We start from the raw sequence: 25,278 nt of genomic DNA on the forward strand, positions 1-25,278 counted from the left end.
TCACAACAATAATATGGAATATACTACGGAAACGGTGACTTGCTCGTTACGGCTCACTTTTGACTTGACATGAAAAATCACGTCTGGTCAGAACTATCCAAAAATATCCGAAGCAGAAGTTACAACAATCCGAAAATATCCGAAACAAAATCTGCAAAAGGATCCGAATCCGATCCGACTATATCACAATTGTGCGAAACGAGGTCCTAAACCTATCCGAGTCCGTCCGATACTCACCTGGTACCACCACAACAGTAATAATTCTATTGCTGATGGCGGCTAATTGCCTGCAACGGCCAAGACGGACGTATCATCACAAATCATGTCCATGGCTGTAGTTATTGTCTGGACCTCCGGGAACCCTGAGACTGGCTTACGGTACTTAAAGCGTTTTCTGGAACACCGCAAGCACCGCAATTTTAGACAAAAAATTGTTACATAATCCCATACATTCCAGAAAAGCTACCGACTCTCAAGCTGTCGTGCAACGAAGAAGTGCCCTACAAGAAAAACGGGATAAGCAAAACAAAATGATGCAGCGGAAACTCACGAGAATTCTACTATCCGACTTTCTCTGCTGGATGCCAATATGTATCATGGGCTTTATCAAAATATCCGGTGAGATTCACTCTTTGCAGACAGTTTCGTCAATATACAGGTGTTATTCCCAATTCGGGGACTAGTGTGAGTAGTAATATAGATGTGCGGAATGTGCCAAAACACGATTTAACTTAAACAAACAAGAATTATCAATATAAAAGATACTGAAAGAATTAGCTCATTTTCAATTTTGCAGCAATACTTTTATGACCTTGTGTGCGGCAATAAAAAAAGGGGGAATAATTAACGATAGAGAGAAAACGAACAAAGAATCTGGATTGACCTTTGTACTCAGACATGAGACTGGAGTACTTCTACTTGTACTTTTCCACTCGCCTCCTGATTATAATACATTGTAATTTTACTGTATTTTTCCACGATTCACAGCTGACTTCGGTCGTACACGACGGTGATCATAGTTGCCTGCCCTGACCTGTTGTTCCGTGGTCCAATTTCGTGGCTTGGGAACAATAACCCGTAAAACTGGTTGACTTGTTGTTCCGCGGTTGATTCATTTTCGTGTACGGTGGGTCATAGGAATAATTGCCGGTCGTGACGTCAGTATAGTTTTCTTCTGATCCATGAGATCCTGGTGCGTGTTTTAGGTGTCTATACGTTCGGCTGTGCATAGTGACGCTTGTAGTCTGTTCCATACCGTCGTATTTGCTCTTGCTTTGTTGTCGACTTAAATAGTAAGGAGAAATGTTCTGGTTATAAATATGTGTGTCATTTTGAGTCATATCGAGAACCAGAATGTCGTGTATTAGAAATAGGTATTAGGCGCCCCCGACATAGATTAACTTGAATAAAGTAACATTTAGAGTATAATAAGTAATTAAAGAAATAGCTCATTCTCAATTTGACTCGCATCAACGTGTTAATTTCCGATATTGTAGTAATTGGTGCAAGCAAAAACTGCTGTTCCACACCTTTACCGCTTTCTAGCGTCTTAGGACAGACAGTCCCAACCAAACAATGTGATGGGTTCTTTTACTGCTTCACGTCTGGTCAAGCGTAATCATGCCGGTGTCTGTAAATGATATACAATTTACCGCGGGCATATTATTTTTGTATGCTTGAATCGATCAGTTGTCGAACTCATGCTTTACCGGTATGTACGATCGATCGCGAGCTCACCACGCACTTGTCGTTCGAGAGCGACTCATTTCGCTATAGGCAATCAGTTGTGTTCGCGTGTACCGTAACATATCCTCAACACTTGTTATGACAACACCTCCAAGCATATTTACAATATCATGCTAAGGAACTATTGCTTCGGCAGCCACGCACTGTCGTTCGAATTCGACTAATTTCGCTACAGACAGTCAGTTGTGTTGACGTGTGTGCCGTAACATATCCTCAACACATGTTATGCCAACACCGCCGAGCATATTTGCAGCATCATACTACGGATATATTGACTCGACAGAGTGTTACTATAGAAATTAAACATGGCAACGATCAATTTTGCAGCTTCGCTCCGCTTCGCCGGGGCTCGAATGAAAAATTGTTTTGCGTAAGCGACTGTAGGATTTCTGGCAACCCAAAAGCTATCTTCCCGAGCGCAGAAATTATTGAATCTGGTCTTGATCGAAAGCTACTGTTGCCCCGATTCCGAAAATATAAATTAAAATATTGATCGTGTGCTGATCCACCTAGAATATGTCCTCCAAGTCTGAAATATCGGCATTGTTTAGAACAATCGGGTAACCGCAACACAATTGCCATAACAATGACCCGTTGGGATCAGTGGGCTGACCTTATTTGGCTGAAACGCGCTCGGTGGTGCAATAATGGCAATGAATTGTGGTAGATCATACGTTATGCGATCTATAGCCTGAGGTGAGGTGTAAAGTAGAGTGGGAGATTTCGAAATCGGAATCCACTGCGACTATAGGATTGCAAAATCAAAGTCCAAAAAATCCGACTGGCACGTAAAGTACTGGTTTCTCCATATATTAGGCTGAGTAAAATGTAACATAAATCCAACTCTCAAAGACACTGCTGTAAGGGGAGTGTCGTTGTACATTAATTTGTGTACAGCGAAACTTTGTATGCGGTGGTGCAATAATGAGGATGAATTGTGCCAGATCACGTGAGGCAATCTAGCCTTCTTTCGGTGAGGTGTAAAGATGAGCGGGGAGATTTCGAAATCTGACTCCACCCCGACTCGGGTTGCTAAATAAAAGTCCAAAAAATCCGGCTGGCTCGTAAAGTCCTGTTATTTCCACATGTTGTGAGGGTAAAATACAGCATAAATCCGACTCTCAAGGCCATTTGGCCGCATCCAGAGATGTTTCGTGACCTCCTCCGTCCAGACAAGATTGTTCTGCTGTAATATAGGTGTCGTTGTATAATAATTTACGTACAAGGAGACTTGGTATCGACCCTTTGGCGGAATTCTGTTTGGTTCGTCTGTACAGGTGTTATTAGTGCGATCAGATTTGGCACCTCAAGGAGTATATTGGTAAAAATCACACAACGATGACAATAACTTTACCGGTAAACATGCGGTCAACGGTCAACGATGCGGTGTGATGTACGTAAATCAGCTGTGATCAATCGAGCGTGACACAATCGCTGTCAGTCATCAATCTGCGACCTGACAAAACTCGCGTTTTCGGGTTGACAGCAACACAGTGCGATATATTTGATGTCCCCGTCGACCCTCCTAATAGGGTTACCATGCGGCCTCATTTAGGGGAGCATATGTCCTCCATTTCCCAGATATGTCACCCAATTCACCTAAATGTACTCTCTTTCTGTCAGTTTGTCCTCCTTGTTAGCTCAACATTTCCAAAAAAACACCACGAGTAACGCAAAATGTGGGCCTAGATTACGAAAAGTCGGGTACGTAGCCAAATCGGAAAAATGACCCTATGATGGTATTGTGCAGGCTATTACGTGGATACGTGGGCGTGTGTAAACATGTGAATAGTAAAAGCGCCCCAAACTACCATGAAAAAAGATCGAGCGCACTCGACCATGACGGGCCCACCTTAGTACAGCCAAATGATCCCATGTCGTACCGGGAATAGCCGAGGTGGTGGTACATCATTCTCAAAAAATGTACTTTGGAACGCGTGTGAAATCGACATCGTCCGCTACTCGACTGACGCAAGTCGCCACTGCAGTCCCTCTCTGTGTATACACAATGTGCTGAGCACTGCAGATCCAGACGAGACTACGCATTCTGGCGAGGTTATCGAGATAGCTGGAGCGATTTACAACACATGCTACATTTACTTCAAACGGAATGACAAAATATGGTTTTGGAGTACTCAAGTAGTTTTAAGGGAATGTCAGTATCGTGATATCGCTTTCTATCCTAATTATAAAAGAGTAGGTCCCCATAAAACTGTCTAGCTCAAGCACGTTGGTAACTGTGATAGTAGACAAAACTGACTCGAGTACCTCAGAAATAGTGACTGTATTTCGTTGCTGACCACGCGCCTGCTTATTCACACCGACTGACTCTCCTAGTAAGCAACTGCGCCCCCGTCATCTTCTTATTGCTCAAATAATTTTACAATTCACGAAATCCAATCTCATTTGTCGATAGTTTTATCAGCACAAAAGTCACAGTTACACAAGTCTCGTAAATAGGTGTCGATACACTACAATCGTTTTATCGCCACTATTCAACTCATAGCCCGATCACGCGACTGACGTTTCCGCAGATCAATTTTTGACGTTTGATCAACTCTTGCCTGGTTATGGGGTTTCTAATCACAGGGCGATTGAGATTAGGGTGTGTCTTTTCGATACGTTGCGCAAACTCGATACCTTTCGTTCGGAGTACGTATTCACACTGCGGAAACCATTTTGCATGTTCTGTCCAAACCTCGTCTTCACGGTCCCAACGAAGCCCGCCGTCACAGTAAAAGCATTTGGTTCTGTCCGAATCAACGTAGTAAAACCCCGCTTTTGCTAACTGTTCAACACTAGCTCTAATTTTATTCGGTTCCCAGCCCTTGTGGAACGTTGCGATTCTTTTTGACAACGACGACATGAGAGGGTTCACGGGTTTAAGACAAGGAAATAGTTGCTCAAGACATCGCTTTTCGTCCTCGGAGGGTTCCTCTGGTTCTTGCAGATGTAAAGTGAGACGTCGTATTTTGTCGTCAAGCAACTTATCCAAATTGTCTCGTTCGTACTCGGTTAACGCCACATTCCCCGAATCGTCGCCACGTGCGAAACAACAATCCGAGCGATACGTCAAGTGTATTTCAGATATATCGTCTGTAGGCCTCCAATTGCGTAGAACGCCGGAGCAGTTGAAGCACTGCGTTCTGTCCAGGTCACCGAGGTAGAATAAACCTTGTTTTGCCAACTCGCCGACCGCCCGTGGTATGGGATAGCTGGGCCATTTCTCAAAGGTTTCGCGACGCTCCGACTCCTTTCGCAAGTCGAGATTCCTAACCCGATACTCGTGCTCTCGATCAACGATATTCGCAAAGTTGATGTTGGCGTTTCCAGCGGCTTTAAACTGTCTCAGTAAACTTTTGAAATTCGATTTCACAATAGGTATGTTCAACGCGTCTCGTACACAATTCGCGTCATGACGCCGTGCACTCGACCCGGTCCATCTTTCGAGGTACGCACTGCACCCAAAGCATTTGATTTTGTCTTCAAATCCTAGCCAGTAGTATCCCTCAGACGCTAAATCGGTGCGTGTTGCGTATGATACTTTAGAGAATTTGGCGAACGTGGCGAGTCTGTATAATTCAGTGCGGTGTGAACCGGAAGCGATATACACTCGTTTCTGTCCGGGCGGATCAGAGTATCTCTCCATTGACGTTATGCCAAGCTCTTTCATAAACATGGAGTACTAAGACAGAGCTTTTTGTGTCTAAACGTGCCCCATAGGTCAACCGAGTCGGCTCACACATATATTCCTAGTTTATCCTTGAGAGCTGTATAGATTACCGGTAGCTGTACTTTTATGGCTGATTGACAACCGTTAGCTGTCGCTATTGCACCATTTATATATGTGTTTACCAGGAGCGGGCAACTTCTGCAATCCGCTGGGTGTGTATAGCAGAGTACCTTGGCGGTGCGTATTGCTGAATCGATGCATTTTTCGACCACCGATCAACATATACAAGGAATAAATCGTATTCAATCAATGTATTTTAGCAACAGCAATGTCACTACAAAGTCATATCTCGCCGATAATAACGAGGACAATGTGGATTTGAGAACCGTATTTTTATACAGGCACCGCCATGTCTGCTTCTCCCTAATCAATTAACACACGGTGCAATACTTAAATAAGATTTCATAGTGGTCTATAAGCCTGATACCCTAAATTGACAGAGATATCAATTCATTACAGTTGTTTTCTAACGACGCTACAGACAAGTATCAGTAAACACAAAACGAATTGTCACACTGTTGCGTCAATTCACCGACGACTCAGTATGAGACACGCTCGACCAACGAATGTCCATGGGACAACCGAAACAGGTGACCTTGCGTGGTGGGTATTTTCGATAACACCGATACGGCAACTTTATTCTCTCTACTGGCAATGTGATGGAGAGCGGCTTAATTCATCAGACAAAGGCTGGAAGCAACAACTAGCAAAGACAAATCTAATGGCCACACCGACATTCACAGGTATTCGATAGACCCGATCATACCGAGGTCATCCCACTTCTGTAATGGCACGGGTACGAAGCATTTTGAACGGTGTTGCTCGGTCGTGGTTTTTGGCCTTCCAAGACCTCTGTTAGCATCAGTCTATCTCACTGTTGGAGTGCCAATGTCAAACGTCGTAATAGTGATCACTCGCTCATGTGTAGAATATAGAAATTGACGCCTGTCCTATTTGCACGACCCCATGTCTTTTGGTAAACCCGCTAAAGCGGAAAGTCACTGCCAAGCTGGACAGTGGACATTGATTGATCGTTCTCTTGTTTGCGTCGATATTCGCTCGTGCGTGCTTTCATGTCTTTGAATGTATGTTATCATCGAGTGGGGTCATAAATAGACAGGGGGACAAATTTGGTGCGTTTCAACACAATATGCGTTTACCACATCTCATTCCGGCCCGTAACCGATCGTTTACCGCACTTTCTATACGATAAACGTCGCTTTTTACACATAGGTAAGCCGATGATCTGTGAAAACACAGGCGCTAACGTGTCATTTCATTATTCCTTCAACGTCACATGACCACCTATGTAGGCTTTTTGGGTGCCCACCAATACAGTGTTGAAACGTGATCCATAGGGCCCCCACTGCGTGCTATACGCCTAAATAAATATGTTTTGTCGAGTTTACACCTGGTGTGGAGCAGTGAAGTGGGGGCAAGAAGTAAATTAGACAACGCAAACCAGTTGATTACATCGATTAATATACGGGGGGTTGATAAATTTTGTCAAGTGACTTTTGAATGGATGTTATTTTTGCCACATAAACCCCCACTCTGTATGTAGTTTCAAATAGTAACGTAATTATTGGTGTTTCGTTGGGTTAAAGGCACTTTGAACGCTGCTGCTTGGTCGGTGGTATGTAGAGTGTATACTTTGTACAGCGTACATCAAGTTGAAATTTTACACTCGTCGGACAAAACACGGCAAACGTCAAGCATTAAGATCAACCGGTGCTAAAATAATTCATCCGGTGAAATTACTAATAACCTATGACCCGAGTTTCCGGGTCCCCGTCATACCCGTAACTATGTGTTTGGAGGGGTGGACGTGCATTATCGGGTGTACTGTAAATTCGGCTAGTACGCCAAGTCCCGTTATTCCGACATATTGTGAGGGTAAAATCTAGAATAAATCTGACTCTCAAAGACACGTAGCCGCATGCAGTCCAGTCCGACTTCGCTCAAAACCGATGAAATTCGGGGTCCGGAAACGATTCGTGACCACCCCCGTCCAGGCAAAATGTTTCTGCTGTCTTTACGCGATATGCGGGGTTTCGTTGCATATTCATTAGCAAACAGCGAAACTTTGTATCGAACCTTTGGCGGAATTCTGTTTGGTTTGTCTGTACATGTGTTGTTATTGCCATAGGGTTCAGCACCACAAGAAGTATATTGACAAAATCTTATCCATCTCACAACGATAACAACTTTACCTGTCAGCAAACCCAACGGACATCACTCATCGTTCGAATGCTTGTAATTTTGATGCGGTGTGATGTACACAAACAAGCTGTGATCAATCGAGTGTGACACAAACGGTGTCAGTCGTCAATCTCCTGTTTGACTAAACACGCATATTCGAGTGGGCTGACAGCAATGCGATACATTTGATGTCCACATCCCTATATTTATAGGGTTACTAAAGTCCTCCTCCTTTTCCCAGATATATACAACCTTCGCCAAAATGTCTTCATTTTTTGTAAATTTGTCCTTATTTTCAGCCTATAATAACAAAAAACACCACGAATAACGCGAAATATAGGTCTGGTCGATTTCGGTGAGTGACCTTTCATTTAGCTAACTCACACAACACCAGTAATTAACAGGTATTTCGGTAGTCGAGTCAGAAGAAATGACATTGTTTTCTAGTCAATCTAATGAAATTAGCGGTATAAATATAAAAATACGTCTTCCCCTCTCGTAACTTGCAACCTGAGAAAAACGTGTACCGCAAAATATCCTCAACACCACCCAACAAAACATAGTTGCGACAAATATCATACTATGGACGTATTGACTAGGCGGAGTGCTACCGTAAGAGAAATGCTATTTGACCCCGTCGACCTAGCCTTGGATTTACAGTTGGAAAATTCCACCAGAAGAAGCTGTGATCGACTGTCGCAATCGATGACGTTTGCCGTGTTTTGTCCGACGAGTGTAAAATTTCAACTTGATGTACGCTGTACAAAGTATACACTCTACATACCACCGACCAAGCAGCAGCGTTCAAAGTGCCTTTAACCCAACGAAACACCAATAATTACGTTACTATTTGAAACTACATACAGAGTGGGGGTTTATGTGGCAAAAATAACATCCATTCAAAAGTCACTTGACAAAATTTATCAACCCCCCGTATATTAATCGATGTAATCAACTGGTTTGTGTTGTCTAATTTACTTCTTGCCCCCACTTCACTGCTCCACACCAGGTGTAAACTCGACAAAACATATTTATTTAGGCGTATAGCACGCAGTGGGGGCCCTATGGATCACGTTTCAACACTGTATTGGTGGGCACCCAAAAAGCCTACATAGGTGGTCATGTGACGTTGAAGGAATAATGAAATGACACGTTAGCGCCTGTGTTTTCACAGATCATCGGCTTACCTATGTGTAAAAAGCGACGTTTATCGTATAGAAAGTGCGGTAAACGATCGGTTACGGGCCGGAATGAGATGTGGTAAACGCATATTGTGTTGAAACGCACCAAATTTGTCCCCCTGTCTATTTATGACCCCACTCGATGATAACATACATTCAAAGACATGAAAGCACGCACGAGCGAATATCGACGCAAACAAGAGAACGATCAATCAATGTCCACTGTCCAGCTTGGCAGTGACTTTCCGCTTTAGCGGGTTTACCAAAAGACATGGGGTCGTGCAAATAGGACAGGCGTCAATTTCTATATTCTACACATGAGCGAGTGATCACTATTACGACGTTTGACATTGGCACTCCAACAGTGAGATAGACTGATGCTAACAGAGGTCTTGGAAGGCCAAAAACCACGACCGAGCAACACCGTTCAAAATGCTTCGTACCCGTGCCATTACAGAAGTGGGATGACCTCGGTATGATCGGGTCTATCGAATACCTGTGAATGTCGGTTTGGCCATTAGATTTGTCTTTGCTAGTTGTTGCTTCCAGCCTTTGTCTGATGAATTAAGCCGCTCTCCATCACATTGCCAGTAGAGAGAATAAAGTTGCCGTATCGGTGTTATCGAAAATACCCACCACGCAAGGTCACCTGTTTCGGTTGTCCCATGGACATTCGTTGGTCGAGCGTGTCTCATACTGAGTCGTCGGTGAATTGACGCAACAGTGTGACAATTCGTTTTGTGTTTACTGATACTTGTCTGTAGCGTCGTTAGAAAACAACTGTAATGAATTGATATCTCTGTCAATTTAGGGTATCAGGCTTATAGACCACTATGAAATCTTATTTAAGTATTGCACCGTGTGTTAATTGATTAGGGAGAAGCAGACATGGCGGTGCCTGTATAAAAATACGGTTCTCAAATCCACATTGTCCTCGTTATTATCGGCGAGATATGACTTTGTAGTGACATTGCTGTTGCTAAAATACATTGATTGAATACGATTTATTCCTTGTATATGTTGATCGGTGGTCGAAAAATGCATCGATTTAGCAATACGCACCGCCAAGGTACTCTGCTATACACACCCCGCGGATTGCAGAAGTTGACCGCTCCTGGTATAACACATATATAAATGGTGCAATAGCGACAGCTAACGGTTGTCAATCACACATAAAAGTACAACCAACCAGTAATCGATAGAGCTCGCAAGGATAAACTAGGAATATATATGTGTGAGCTATGGTACAGGTTTAGACACAAAAAGCTCTGTCTTAGTACCCCATGTTTATGAAAGAGCTTGGCATAACGTCAATGGAGAGATACTCTGATCCGCCCGGACAGAAACGAGTGTATATCGCTTCCGGTTCACACCGCACTGAATTATACAGACTCGCCACGTTCGCCAAATTCTCTAAAGTATCATACGCAACACGCACCGATTTAGCGTCTGAGGGATACTACTGGCTAGGATTTGAAGACAAAATCAAATGCTTTGGGTGCAGTGCGTACCTCGAAAGATGGACCGGGTCGAGTGCACGGCGTCATGACGCGAATTGTGTACGAGACGCGTTGAACATACCTATTGTGAAATCGAATTTCAAAAGTTTACTGAGACAGTTTAAAGCCGCTGGAAACGACAACATCAACTTTGCGAATATCGTTGATCAAGAGCACGAGTATCGGGTTAGGAATCTCGACTTGCGAAAGGAGTCGGAGCGTCGCGAAACCTTTGAGAAATGGCCCAGCTATCCCATACCACGGGCGGTCGGCGAGTTGGCAAAACAAGGTTTATTCTACCTCGGTGACCTGGACAGAACGCAGTGCTTCAACTGCTCCGGCGTTCTACGCAATTGGAGGCCTACAGACGATATATCTGAAATACACTTGACGTATCGCTCGGATTGTTGTTTCGCACGTGGCGACGATTCGGGGAATGTGGCGTTAACCGAGTACGAACGAGACAATTTGGATAAGTTGCTTGACGACAAAATACGACGTCTCACTTTACATCTGCAAGAACCAGAGGAACCCTCCGAGGACGAAAAGCGATGTCTTGAGCAACTATTTCCTTGTCTTAAACCCGTGAACCCTCTCATGTCGTCGTTGTCAAAAAGAATCGCAACGTTCGACAAGGGCTGGGAACCGAATAAAATTAGAGCTAGTGTTGAACAGTTAGCAAAAGCGGGGTTTTACTACGTTGATTCGGACAGAACCAAATGCTTTTACTGTGACGGCGGGCTTCGTTGGGACCGTGAAGACGAGGTTTGGACAGAACATGCAAAATGGTTTCCGCAGTGTGAATACGTACTCCGAACGAAAGGTATCGAGTTTGCGCAACGTATCGAAAAGACACACCCTAATCTCAATCGCCCTGTGATTAGAAACCCCATAACCAGGCAAGAGTTGATCAAACGTCAAAAATTGATCTGCGGAAACGTCAGTCGCGTGATCGGGCTATGAGTTGAATAGTGGCGATAAAACGATTGTAGTGTATCGACACCTATTTACGAGACTTGTGTAACTGTGACTTTTGTGCTGATAAAACTATCGACAAATGAGATTGGATTTCGTGAATTGTAAAATTATTTGAGCAATAAGAAGATGACGGGGGCGCAGTTGCTTACTAGGAGAGTCAGTCGGTGTGAATAAGCAGGCGCGTGGTCAGCAACGAAATACAGTCACTATTTCTGAGGTACTCGAGTCAGTTTTGTCTACTATCACAGTTACCAACGTGCTTGAGCTAGACAGTTTTATGGGGACCTACTCTTTTATAATTAGGATAGAAAGCGATATCACGATACTGACATTCCCTTAAAACTACTTGAGTACTCCAAAACCATATTTTGTCATTCCGTTTGAAGTAAATGTAGCATGTGTTGTAAATCGCTCCAGCTATCTCGATAACCTCGCCAGAATGCGTAGTCTCGTCTGGATCTGCAGTGCTCAGCACATTGTGTATACACAGAGAGGGACTGCAGTGGCGACTTGCGTCAGTCGAGTAGCGGACGATGTCGATTTCACACGCGTTCCAAAGTACATTTTTTGAGAATGATGTACCACCACCTCGGCTATTCCCGGTACGACATGGGATCATTTGGCTGTACTAAGGTGGGCCCGTCATGGTCGAGTGCGCTCGATCTTTTTTCATGGTAGTTTGGGGCGCTTTTACTATTCACATGTTTACACACGCCCACGTATCCACGTAATAGCCTGCACAATACCATCATAGGGTCATTTTTCCGATTTGGCTACGTACCCGACTTTTCGTAATCTAGGCCCACATTTTGCGTTACTCGTGGTGTTTTTTTGGAAATGTTGAGCTAACAAGGAGGACAAACTGACAGAAAGAGAGTACATTTAGGTGAATTGGGTGACATATCTGGGAAATGGAGGACATATGCTCCCCTAAATGAGGCCGCATGGTAACCCTATTAGGAGGGTCGACGGGGACATCAAATATATCGCACTGTGTTGCTGTCAACCCGAAAACGCGAGTTTTGTCAGGTCGCAGATTGATGACTGACAGCGATTGTGTCACGCTCGATTGATCACAGCTGATTTACGTACATCACACCGCATCGTTGACCGTTGACCGCATGTTTACCGGTAAAGTTATTGTCATCGTTGTGTGATTTTTACCAATATACTCCTTGAGGTGCCAAATCTGATCGCACTAATAACACCTGTACAGACGAACCAAACAGAATTCCGCCAAAGGGTCGATACCAAGTCTCCTTGTACGTAAATTATTATACAACGACACCTATATTACAGCAGAACAATCTTGTCTGGACGGAGGAGGTCACGAAACATCTCTGGATGCGGCCAAATGGCCTTGAGAGTCGGATTTATGCTGTATTTTACCCTCACAACATGTGGAAATAACAGGACTTTACGAGCCAGCCGGATTTTTTGGACTTTTATTTAGCAACCCGAGTCGGGGTGGAGTCAGATTTCGAAATCTCCCCGCTCATCTTTACACCTCACCGAAAGAAGGCTAGATTGCCTCACGTGATCTGGCACAATTCATCCTCATTATTGCACCACCGCATACAAAGTTTCGCTGTACACAAATTAATGTACAACGACACTCCCCTTACAGCAGTGTCTTTGAGAGTTGGATTTATGTTACATTTTACTCAGCCTAATATATGGAGAAACCAGTACTTTACGTGCCAGTCGGATTTTTTGGACTTTGATTTTGCAATCCTATAGTCGCAGTGGATTCCGATTTCGAAATCTCCCACTCTACTTTACACCTCACCTCAGGCTATAGATCGCATAACGTATGATCTACCACAATTCATTGCCATTATTGCACCACCGAGCGCGTTTCAGCCAAATAAGGTCAGCCCACTGATCCCAACGGGTCATTGTTATGGCAATTGTGTTGCGGTTACCCGATTGTTCTAAACAATGCCGATATTTCAGACTTGGAGGACATATTCTAGGTGGATCAGCACACGATCAATATTTTAATTTATATTTTCGGAATCGGGGCAACAGTAGCTTTCGATCAAGACCAGATTCAATAATTTCTGCGCTCGGGAAGATAGCTTTTGGGTTGCCAGAAATCCTACAGTCGCTTACGCAAAACAATTTTTCATTCGAGCCCCGGCGAAGCGGAGCGAAGCTGCAAAATTGATCGTTGCCATGTTTAATTTCTATAGTAACACTCTGTCGAGTCAATATATCCGTAGTATGATGCTGCAAATATGCTCGGCGGTGTTGGCATAACATGTGTTGAGGATATGTTACGGCACACACGAGCACAACTGATTGTCTGCAGCGAAATTAGTCGAATTCGAACGACAGTGCGTGGCTGCCGAAGCAATAGTTCCTTAGCATGATATTGTAAATATGCTTGGAGGTGTTGTCATAACAAGTGTTGAGGATATGTTACGGTACACGCGAACACAACTGATTGCCTATAGCGAAATGAGTCGCTCTCGAACGACAAGTGCGTGGTGAGCTCGCGATCGATCGTACATACCGGTAAAGCATGAGTTCGACAACTGATCGATTCAAGCATACAAAAATAATATGCCCGCGGTAAATTGTATATCATTTACAGACACCGGCATGATTACGCTTGACCAGACGTGAAGCAGTAAAAGAACCCATCACATTGTTTGGTTGGGACTGTCTGTCCTAAGACGCTAGAAAGCGGTAAAGGTGTGGAACAGCAGTTTTTGCTTGCACCAATTACTACAATATCGGAAATTAACACGTTGATGCGAGTCAAATTGAGAATGAGCTATTTCTTTAATTACTTATTATACTCTAAATGTTACTTTATTCAAGTTAATCTATGTCGGGGGCGCCTAATACCTATTTCTAATACACGACATTCTGGTTCTCGATATGACTCAAAATGACACACATATTTATAACCAGAACATTTCTCCTTACTATTTAAGTCGACAACAAAGCAAGAGCAAATACGACGGTATGGAACAGACTACAAGCGTCACTATGCACAGCCGAACGTATAGACACCTAAAACACGCACCAGGATCTCATGGATCAGAAGAAAACTATACTGACGTCACGACCGGCAATTATTCCTATGACCCACCGTACACGAAAATGAATCAACCGCGGAACAACAAGTCAACCAGTTTTACGGGTTATTGTTCCCAAGCCACGAAATTGGACCACGGAACAACAGGTCAGGGCAGGCAACTATGATCACCGTCGTGTACGACCGAAGTCAGCTGTGAATCGTGGAAAAATACAGTAAAATTACAATGTATTATAATCAGGAGGCGAGTGGAAAAGTACAAGTAGAAGTACTCCAGTCTCATGTCTGAGTACAAAGGTCAATCCAGATTCTTTGTTCGTTTTCTCTCTATCGTTAATTATTCCCCCTTTTTTTATTGCCGCACACAAGGTCATAAAAGTATTGCTGCAAAATTGAAAATGAGCTAATTCTTTCAGTATCTTTTATATTGATAATTCTTGTTTGTTTAAGTTAAATCGTGTTTTGGCACATTCCGCACATCTATATTACTACTAGTGTGCATTCTTATTCACGACAAAATAACCCTTGTTCATCATCAATCAGTCTTACGCATGTAACGATTTATGGCAGTGGTTCTCAACCTGGGGGGCGCAGGAGGCTCTCAGGGGGGCGCGAAAAATTGTCAAAGTCTGTATGAATTTTGACTAAACATATGTTCCACAACCATTCTGAGAAGACGATTGTTGAAGATGAAAGTTATTTCGTATGTGAGAAAGCTCGCCAAATTGAAACTCCAGCAATCGCGCTCAACGGAGTGTAGGCTGATTTCAACTTCATTTGAGGATATTTTTGATGTTCTTTGAAGATTTAATTACTTCATATCTTTGGCAGTGGCCTAAAGATCGGTTCGGTGGGTAGCTGTTGTTAATAGCTGGCGAATTGCACTGCTTAAGACCAGTGGCGGCTCGTCCTATAGGGCAACTGGGGCATTGCCCCACCTAAAATCCTGTTCAATAACAATTCTTTACCATTTATAGACGCACACCAATCTATATATACCGAAATCACAGCGAAAATCGTAATCTTCTTGTCCTTTCGCTTGTAAATGCCCATATATAGCGAAGTCTCTGCGAAAATCGAATTCTCTTCTGTGTTTTCGCTTTGCGAATGCCTAGCTGGGGCATGCCCCGGTAGCGCTCATAACAAGCTTTCACTGTCTATTTTCTCAAAGCCGCGCACAATAAAGAAACGGTGATTTACTGTCTCCTATTCATAAAATTACCGAGCAACCGGGGCACAATAGCTCTGTGCCCCTAAGGTGTGATGTAACAATCGTATCTATAGCTGAACTCGGTTACCGTCATATGCGTTTAGTCGACCTTTGCTGGTATAGGTTGATTTTGATGGTGTTTCACACCATGAAAACTCTTGAAACTTGGTATGTCATGTCGTGATGGTGGTATTTAACACTGCCCCAAGTTTCAGAGTTTCTACTTAAAGTTTAGGGTAGTAATTCCGTTTCCGAAGTTGAGTGTGTGCTGATCCGTCATGTATCGCAAACAGATTTTACTCAAAAGCCGGTATTGGTATCCATTGATTTTGACGATGTTCAATACTGAGATCAGTTATGACATTTGGCACGGTAAGTCTTGATGTTAGTATCGAACGCTGTACCAAGTTTTTAAGTTTGTCACTGAACTGTGTTAGTGGTAATTTCGTTTCCTAATTCGAGTGAGAGCTGACTCGTCATTTATCGCCAACGGATTATACGCAAAGCCGGTATTGGTCTCTATTGATTTTAACGATGCTCCTTACCTAGATCCGTCATACGCTTTTGCACGGTATGTCTTGATTTTAGTATCGAACGCTGTGCCAAGTCTCAAGGTTGACACTCAATGATTAGGGCAGTAATTTCGTTATCAAGGTCGAGTATGGTGGAGATGTGCTCCGATCTGACACTTTAGCCTACAACGCGGCATTGCGGATTTCACGCAAAAGCCTGCGTATCTGCGGCAACGTTAACTGAGATGATGATATCATTCTCAGTTTGCATCATAATATTTACTTTGATATTAAATTCTCCATTCTCAATTTCACCGTGAAATTGTGGCCTTCAAGCCATTTGCTTACAACCCCCTGTCAAGCGCGATAGCTATTTCGTTTTCGATGACGGCTAACAGCTGATCACTTGATCAGCCTATTCCTCAGTAAATTTTACGCAAAATTCGGTGTTGGTCTGTTCGCATTAATTTTGACAGTGTCCCATACCGAAAAGCGCCATGAGGCCACTTCTCGATGATGTCATGTAACAGTGTACTAAGTTTACGGCTTTCATCCACGTATTTATTCGGTAATATATTTTCCAAGGGCGATTTCACAGCAGACCTATAGACAGTAATAAAGCCGTATGTGTCGTGTTACAGTCTCCAGTTTCAAGGCCAAAATCTCCTATGCTGTACCGAGACCGAATTTCCGAGGCTGCTATTCTTAGTTCTTCAGAATGATGTTTTGGATTCAATATGACAGGCCCAATCTATGAGATAACAATTGCGTATCTATCCGAACTCGTTGACCTTTCCAATCTCTCGAGTTATAGTCATTTCCATTTCTGCAGATAATTAGTCAGGTCGAGTGCGAACATGAACCGTGTTGAATCTTTGTTCCGTACGCCGTTTACGCAGTTACCACACAGCTCACCGGCGCACCTCTCGTGGCACATACGTTAAAATCACTGTTGCCGGGAAATTCATGTTACCGTACCATCATTAAGTTAAGTGTTTACGTTGGAAAACGCCATTGTGACGCCATCTTGATAAAAAGTCGCTTGCAGCCCTTACCCCACCACCCGATATTGTCACGAGCCGCCACTGCTTTAAGCGTAGGCCACACGTACAATATTCACTAGCGACATCACTCGCGATAATCTCACTTTTTCGCTAAGGCGAGTGTTACGTCATGATGGGGTGGGGAAAGGTTAAGCGAGTACAGTACGTCTTTCTCGGAGCGAGAAACTGCGCCAGTACGGTACTTATTACAAAGCTTCAACATTGGGCATCATTCGAAAAGGTATTCCGCCGTACAACCAAGATATGTTAGCCGACCGGGTGATATGGTAGAAGTTGAAAACAAAACAAAAAATGCTGTATGCACATTGCACGCACAGTCCAAGGCATTACTGACAGCTATTTGCAGAGGCAATACTTTCATTGGTAGTGGCATTCAATAAATGAACACATATTTCAGCAGTGAAATGCGGTATCATAGTGATTTATTCAACTGCGATTGGCTTGGTGTTGGTCAGTTGTGGATAGCTTTGTAGGGCACTACGGCTGCTTGATGAACGAAGTGACCACGATGATCAAATCAGAAATCGGCGTAATAAAATATCCAGTAGAAGCCCTGATCCCTTCATATCAAGCATGAGTTGGGTCAGATTTTGTAATCTCCTCGTCCATCATTGCATGGCCCTTGTCGTTATCGATTTACATACCTTGTGTTCTAATTTAAACATTTGAATTCTTGTTGTTGCAAGAGCCAACATTTTCACCTATTTGAATGTCCTAAGATTTGTTTTTGTTATTACAAATGCCACACAGGTCTGTATGCTACGATGTATCACTTACTAGGCTAGGTCCGTACACGGCGGAGGTTTCCGAACAACTGATCCCTATTTCACAGTAACGTTTTCTCCGCTGTGACGTAATACTGTCACAACAAGATTCACTAGCGAGCTCGCGAGTGAAACGCATCGGTAGCGTCTTGACTAGCGACCTTGCTAGCGACCCCGTTAGCGCTCGCTAGCGAAGGAGTGGAGCAAAGAAAGAAACGAAGTCCCTAGCGAATTTCGGTACCGTGTGACCTACCCTTAAGACTGACTTGGTTGCAATATAGGTTACCCCAGTGCTCTTCAACCGGGGTTGTCGTACACCCTGGGGTGTACCAGAATTTGCAAAGGGTGTACCACTCGGATGGGGTGTACAGGGGTGTACCAGATCCGAATTACAATGAGCCGATGGCTAGCTATCACAAAGGCAGGTTTATGGGTCAGTACAGGTTGACGCACAGGTTAATGAGCAATATGGTACGATGTTATCTCAAGTGTAATACTGTACACCGCTTGATTGTGATGTCATAAGCAAATATTTCTTCTATTCATTTAGCCGTCGGCAATAGACTAATGGTTCCGTTTGGTGTTGGATAGTATGCAGTTACTGTTCAGCTAGTCATTTGTCTTTCAGTGATTTTTGAGGAAACCGCCGCGATAGCTCAGACTTTTTGAATCTGTACTTCCTACCCGACGTTAATAAATACCGCAATGCACATAAATGAAGTGACGTAGCCAGCCAGAATCGAAACAGCTTCCATGTTGAAATCGAAACCCTTTTGTTTTAAAATGCCGATTGTATGTCCAATATTTCGCCATACATTTGCAATTTAGTATTTTGTTATTAGTGATGTAAATTAGCGACAATAGACTGTGTATAGCGGCATACGATCTGAGGTTACTGGCATCTCTTGCAGCCCATGTGCTACTATCGACTGTGTGTGGGGCAGGCCTGATACGCAGTTGGCTGGTGCGCCTGCTATCATCGCTGATCTGAATTACCGCTTCTGCAGCAGTAGCTTTACCTACTCTCTCCCCAATACTGTTACATTTAGGTTGATTATCGTTCGTAATGTCATGCTGTTTTTGCTCTGACATGAAATAAATTCCAATTTGCGTGGCAGGGGCCTAACTGGCTGCGAATAGACTCTGTGACCGAATACTATTTTATTCAAATCCAAATTTTTTGACGGCAATAACTCCGCTTCTAGTGGTCAGAATTGAACCAAATTTGATGAACATCGTTTTTATAGACAGCTTAATACTTTCATGGGGTGAACAGAAAAATTTCTAATTTTTCGTTATTTATTTTTATATAATAAATAGAAACTTTCTTCTCCCGTAGCAAGGCGACTACTGGTTGGAATTGAACCAAATTGGGTGTGTAGGCTTAAGTTAGGTAAACTAACAATTTTATCAAGTAGCCAGTACGATCTGAGAAAAAAAGTCATTTTTGAAGACCCCTGATGAACAGGGGTGTACGAGTTTTGAGCAAACGTTAAAGGGGTGTACCACGTCGAAAAAGGTTGAAGAGCACTGGGTTACCCGGTTTCGCCCTCGATTAGGCTACCCTAAATCAACACAATTTAATTCCAAATCCGATCAAATTGAGCATGGCAGTACAGAACGATGCCGTGCTATCTTTAGTCACTACTAGCATTAGGATTAGCCTTAGTACAACCTACCTTGAACTAAATTGATGTCCTGTTCAATGTTTTTTTGTTATTTTCAAACAAGTTTGGGGAAATTCGTGAGAAATGTTAAAAAACTGGAATGCGGATTCAAACTTGGCGTCAGATATACCATATGCATACTATTAGATCAGGGATGGGAAACCTGCGGCCGTAGGAAGGGAATTTGTGCGGCCATCGACACCTGATTCAATTAGTATGTATTGGCGCCGTCAACATGCAAATTGAAATTACGAATTCCCTCCTGAATTTTGGAGAGATTTTAAATAATCTTAAAACTTTTTTCGCGCTCCGCGCAATTTAACGTTACTTCATTTTTTCGATTTTAATATAGTAGCGTCCTTTTCTATCTGAGCCGGAATCGGAATCGTGTACTCCTCACGAAAGAAATTTGTGTATGGTAAATTTCGGCGATTTCAATGTATTTCCCTACCGATACATTCGAAAATCCTGATGGGGGTCAAGAAATAACAGCATGCAACAAAAGGACTAATAACAATTGGCCCACCCGAAGATGCATTATCATTTATAACTTGCCCTAAATTTTCGAAAGCACGACCTACATAAACTCTACCGGTGAATCTGATCACATGGGCAGAGAAAGGATAAATATTTGATAGTAATATGTGATACTGACACTATAAATTACGGAATTTATTCGTGGATCTGAAAACACTTGTCGCTCCGCTCGACAATATGCAATCCCAGCAACAATTCATAACATTTCGGTACGTACAATTGGCCGTTGTAAAAAGTAGAATAGTCCACCGGGAATGTATATGAACAGATTAACATGAGTATTTTGCGACCAGTTAGTTCATAACGGCTATGCTCAGGAATGCGGCCGTAGGCTGCATAAGTAATCGGAATGCGGCCGTGATTAGCAAAAAAGGTTGCTCACCACTGTATTAGATGATGTGCTCTTTTTGAAATGACGATAAGTGCGGGGGGGGGGGGTCGGGGGGCGCAAATGTTTTGACCATGGCCAAGAGGGGCGCATGTTCAAAAAGGTTGAGAACCGCTGATTTATGACGTTCGTAATTGGTTGGGGGTAGATTTTTAAAACTGGGGTCCATCGACCGCTTAGGGATCCGCGAACTAGTTTTGCGTTTACGTAGAAGGCTGATACGTGATCGAGAAACTACAAGACCAGATTGTCCGTCGGGAGTGGGACTGTGACTATTTTGTCTAATCAATATTTATCTTATTTCTGGCATGGAATAGCGTAAAAATAGAATTGAGCTTGATGGGCTGATCTTCCAATCATCGGTCGATTAAATTATGGGGTTACTCGCAACCGCACACTAAACTTGAAGGAGTCAGCGATCAAAAAATTGTAACAACCCCTAGTTTAGGTCTAGGGCAGTGGTTCCCAACATGGGCGATATTGCCCCCCAGGGGGCGATTTGGCGGCCTAGGGGGGCGAAAATGACGAAGGGGGCGATGACGCGTTAAAACGGCTATATTGGAGTCAAGTCGGAGAAATGACCTTTTTTTTAGTCAACCCACGGAAATTTAGTTGCAAAAGTGTAAAATTCGACATCGAGCCGAAAAGGTGACCTTTTTTTTTATTTTTTATTTTAGTCAACCCGCCGATGATTACAGATTGTATACCGATTTTTCGGTCCACAAAATCTGGGGGGGGGGGGGGATGATCGGCGTCGAGCTTGAAAAGGGGGCGATGAGTCGAAAAAGGTTGGGAACCACTGGTCTAGGGTATCGTAGGAGCATTCATTGCCCGTACTCCCGACCCTAATCCTATGATGCCCCAACCTAACCGTAACCCTAACTATAACCTAGCCCTTAAATCCAACCTGATCCTACGATATCACAACAATAATTTAACGATACCCCAATTCTAATTTGACGATACCCAACGCTTACCCGAACCCACAACCCTAATTTCCCGATGCACCAAACCTAACCCTAAACCCAATATAAACGCCATACATTTTGACATGTTCACGGTGAAAACTTTTGGTGATGGTCATGTTGCTGTGAATAAGAAAGCACATTAGACCTGCAATCCGCACATATTCCCAATAGTATCTATATAGTTATGTAACATGAAAAGTGGATTCAAGCCTTCATCTCAAACATTTGCAAATGTAATATCTGCGCAATTCGCGATATCTATCGAGTAGTTATTTTGTGAGCACAGGGACAATCGCAGTGAAGTCAGTAAGAAAGTGTTGACGTAATTCGAAATTATTCCCTTTTTCATCCGTCATGTATTCGTCATTGCTAATATTCCAGTTGCTGTATAAATAATTTTGGAGGCTTGACTATTTATTTTAGACCACACATTTGTTTGCATTATATTATATATGTAGGTAGATCTATGGTTCGTAAACTGGCAACGTCAGTTTCACAAGAATACCCAGGGTTACTTGCCTGATTTATCAGTTGAATCGTAATGTGCAACCATATCATGAAAATGCTAGTAGGCTCACTGCCATCAATATTTTAGAACATGTAATCGCTTTTGTTGTTGCATCAAGAGGACATATATTTAATTATTGACAATTACCTTAACATTGTGAACATCTTACAATCCTACGAAATTAATTAATTGGGTTGTTAAAGGAAAGTAGTTAGTTGGTTGTAGAAATGACCTTCGTAGTTATAAGACCATAACATGATTTCCTTAATTAATAGTAAAAATAATAACCTATTATTTGGCTATGTTTTAAAATCTTAAATATTGTATTCCAGGAATCTATATCAGCGTCGATGCCTACATCCCATCCGCTCTCATCCTCGTTCCGATAAATAGCGCTTTAAATCCGTTTCTTTACTCCGATTTACCAGAGAAAATTCAAGGAAAGATGAAAGACTTATTCTGCAAAGCATCTGAAAAACCGGAAATGATACAAGAAACTGGAACATACTTGACAAGCATGACCTAATTAAATAATGAACTATTACTAGGGTGATTTTTGTTTGACATGTCAAAATAAGTCATGCGATTATTTATTATAAGTTATGTTATTATTTCAAGAGATTGCTGAAATCCGTGGTGTACGTGCTGTAGGGTTGTTCAAAACATAACTTTTTCAAATACAAGTTTTTGTACTCGACCAACATCGTCTCTACAGGTTTGGAATTCAGCCAAATTTGTCATGCATCATTTTGCACAGCGTAGGAATTTCATTAGATGGACAATAAATTTGAATTTCAGTTTTTTCAATAAATCCAAAATTTGTTACTCTAATAGCTACGCTTTTATAGGTTGTAAGGAAGCCAAATTTCACGTGTACCGTATTTTTTAGGAAACTTAACGAATTTTTCAATTACCCAGTAAAATTAGAAAAAAAGGTTTGTTTTGAAGAAACCCTAACGTTTTGTCGTGCATTAATTCGGATTTATATATACTATGCGATGAAAGTTCGAAATAAATATAATAAACATCGTTGCCGTCTCATTTATATACAATATTTCCTTTGAAATTATGCAGTGACCGAGGTTGCGAGGTGACATATGATAAGACTCTAACAACCTACTGGCATGTCGATTGAAAAGTCCAGTTTAAATGTGTCTATTGCTTATATTAATATCGGCTCAAAATTTTGATATCTATTGCACACTGAGCTAGATATCCATTGCTTGGTGTTGTGTCTTGATCTGAGGAAAAGACAAATATCGATGGTTTATACGAAATGGTTGTAATTATCCATCTGTGCTCGACTGTATACATTGCAATGTGTCCTGTCTCCGAGGTATCATGCTAAAAACCGGATTAATCATTTTCGATTCACCACCGAGCCAAGTCCGAGTCCAAACCGCGGTGTAATGGGTCTAGTACGAGTCTTCGTGTTCACCGTTTATTATCGAGTTCAAATCCGGCTTTACTCACTTCTGTGAAAACTTTTGATGATATCAAACCCCTCGTATTCATATTTTAATAATTGCTATAATTACTGATATAATCATTAAACAAAAAAGCGCAAGTTTCTGGGCCTATTTTCTAAGTATCAGTTCTGATATACATGACTTGAATCTAGTCATATAGAATGTACCCAGTCATATGACTTGGTCGAGTCATGCGCAATGACTCTAGTACGAGTCCAGGCCAATATACAAATTGACTCAAAAATACAAAATGACTATTAGAGTCTAGTTGAGTCAACGAAAAATTGCGACTCGAGTCCGACTCCTGACGGACACACAGTGCGATAAAATTATATTTTGTCAGTCTTCTACCCTCTATTCAATATACAACGCACTCCCACTCACCACAAACTCCATCTACAACATTGAAAAGATTCGAAGCGATATCACATATTTCGGAGGTTGGTAAATAGCGTATTATCTGTTCACTCAGCGGCTGATCACAGACACGTCGCTCAGAGCATCTTCTGCCAGTTGGTAAAGGTAGGATATCGGCGTTTCTCTCATTGAGTGACTCCAATAGGATTGTCTGCTGCAAACTGTTGCGAAATGAAAAATGAATCAATCTGAGTAAGGTTATGTATGTATTTGTGTGCATAAATGTGTGTAATGTACTACGTTCGGCGTGGAAACGTAGAACTCAGTAGGTTCAACAAAGTTGTGAATGAGATTAGTTGCGAATAAAAGGTGGCGAGCTTCAGAATTAGAGTATTATCCAGATGTGATCAGTAACGAAGCACTTCTGGTTATCGAAGTACCACTAGTAGATTTCGCTTACTCATAATATTTCAACGAATGGTTAGGATTTTACACTATCTCCACTTCAATCTTCAGTTTTAAAGGCAAACCTAGGCTTAGAATTTTACTTTTTAACTTACTTGTAAATCACTATTTCCACTTGTTTTTGAGTAGACATTTACGAGGATACTTCCAATTCAACTTGAGTACTACTGATGCTGACTACTCTGAACAGCTCTGGAATTATCATACTATAGGTTATGTAAGTAACGCGGAAACAAAACTGATCATTTCATCGAAATCCTGTTAAAATATAAGTTTTTCGACGGTGAATTCTATATTCGTAATCTAGCTAGCATCACGCCTGCCTGATTCGGGTTCGTGTGAAGTGATTAAGTAGTACGACACGTCGATCTTGAAGCTTCGATGGAAATTTCTGCTCACCGTGGATCCGGTCTAGCTCGACATGGGAGAGGGTGAGAGATCGTACGGCGTTCTGGGATAAATTGTCGATACGGAATCGTCGCTTTCGCTCAGAAAAGAAAACGTTCCGCTGGCCAATGACGAATGAGAAAACTCAGTAGCGGACGAGAGTAGCCTACGCTCCCCATTCTGAATTCAACATGAGTTGCTAAATTTCAATTGGTGGCGGTCAAAGTAATAAACTTTGTTATGCAATTAAGACGTTGAAGTACACTCTAAATTCTAATGCGTGGTGAGCACCACAAATCAATTTTTTCAACTGCCACATAATATGTCAGTATACGCGCCTGAATGTTCTATGTTTTGGAGTGTTCTCTTCCTTCCGATTCGTGCAGATATCAAAATTATCGAGAAGTAATCTAGAAATAGGGCCATTCTCAATCTGGACAACAACAGTTGGAACCACCACATTCTCAAATCTTCTGAAATTTGGTACATGTCTAGATGATCTAATTTCGAACACAATAAATTTTTTTTGAGGAAAATTGAATTCCGTGATCAAACGTTACGTCATTTTGACAATTGACGATTTTTTGCTCATTG

At 42.3% G+C, this 25,278-nt stretch overlaps 1 protein-coding gene across 1 annotated transcript in view; it reads left to right on the forward strand.

Moving 5' to 3' along the window:
* LOC145459373 (G-protein coupled receptor GRL101-like) overlaps positions 1-23,800 on the forward strand; it is a 49,887-nt gene extending 26,087 nt beyond the window's left edge. Inside the window, exons 3-4 of the mRNA XM_080338029.1 lie at positions 458-618; positions 22,339-23,800. Of these exons, the coding sequence (XP_080194155.1) occupies positions 458-618; positions 22,339-22,532 (355 nt within the window). The 3' untranslated portion in view covers positions 22,533-23,800. The remainder of the gene's footprint in view (positions 1-457; positions 619-22,338) is intronic.
* Positions 23,801-25,278: the final 1,478 nt, after the last annotated feature.

This window comes from Botryllus schlosseri, chromosome 16, assembly GCF_051294905.1.
Source record: "Botryllus schlosseri isolate E-star chromosome 16, Bs_hap1, whole genome shotgun sequence".
NCBI classification, from domain to species: domain Eukaryota; kingdom Metazoa; phylum Chordata; class Ascidiacea; order Stolidobranchia; family Styelidae; genus Botryllus; species Botryllus schlosseri.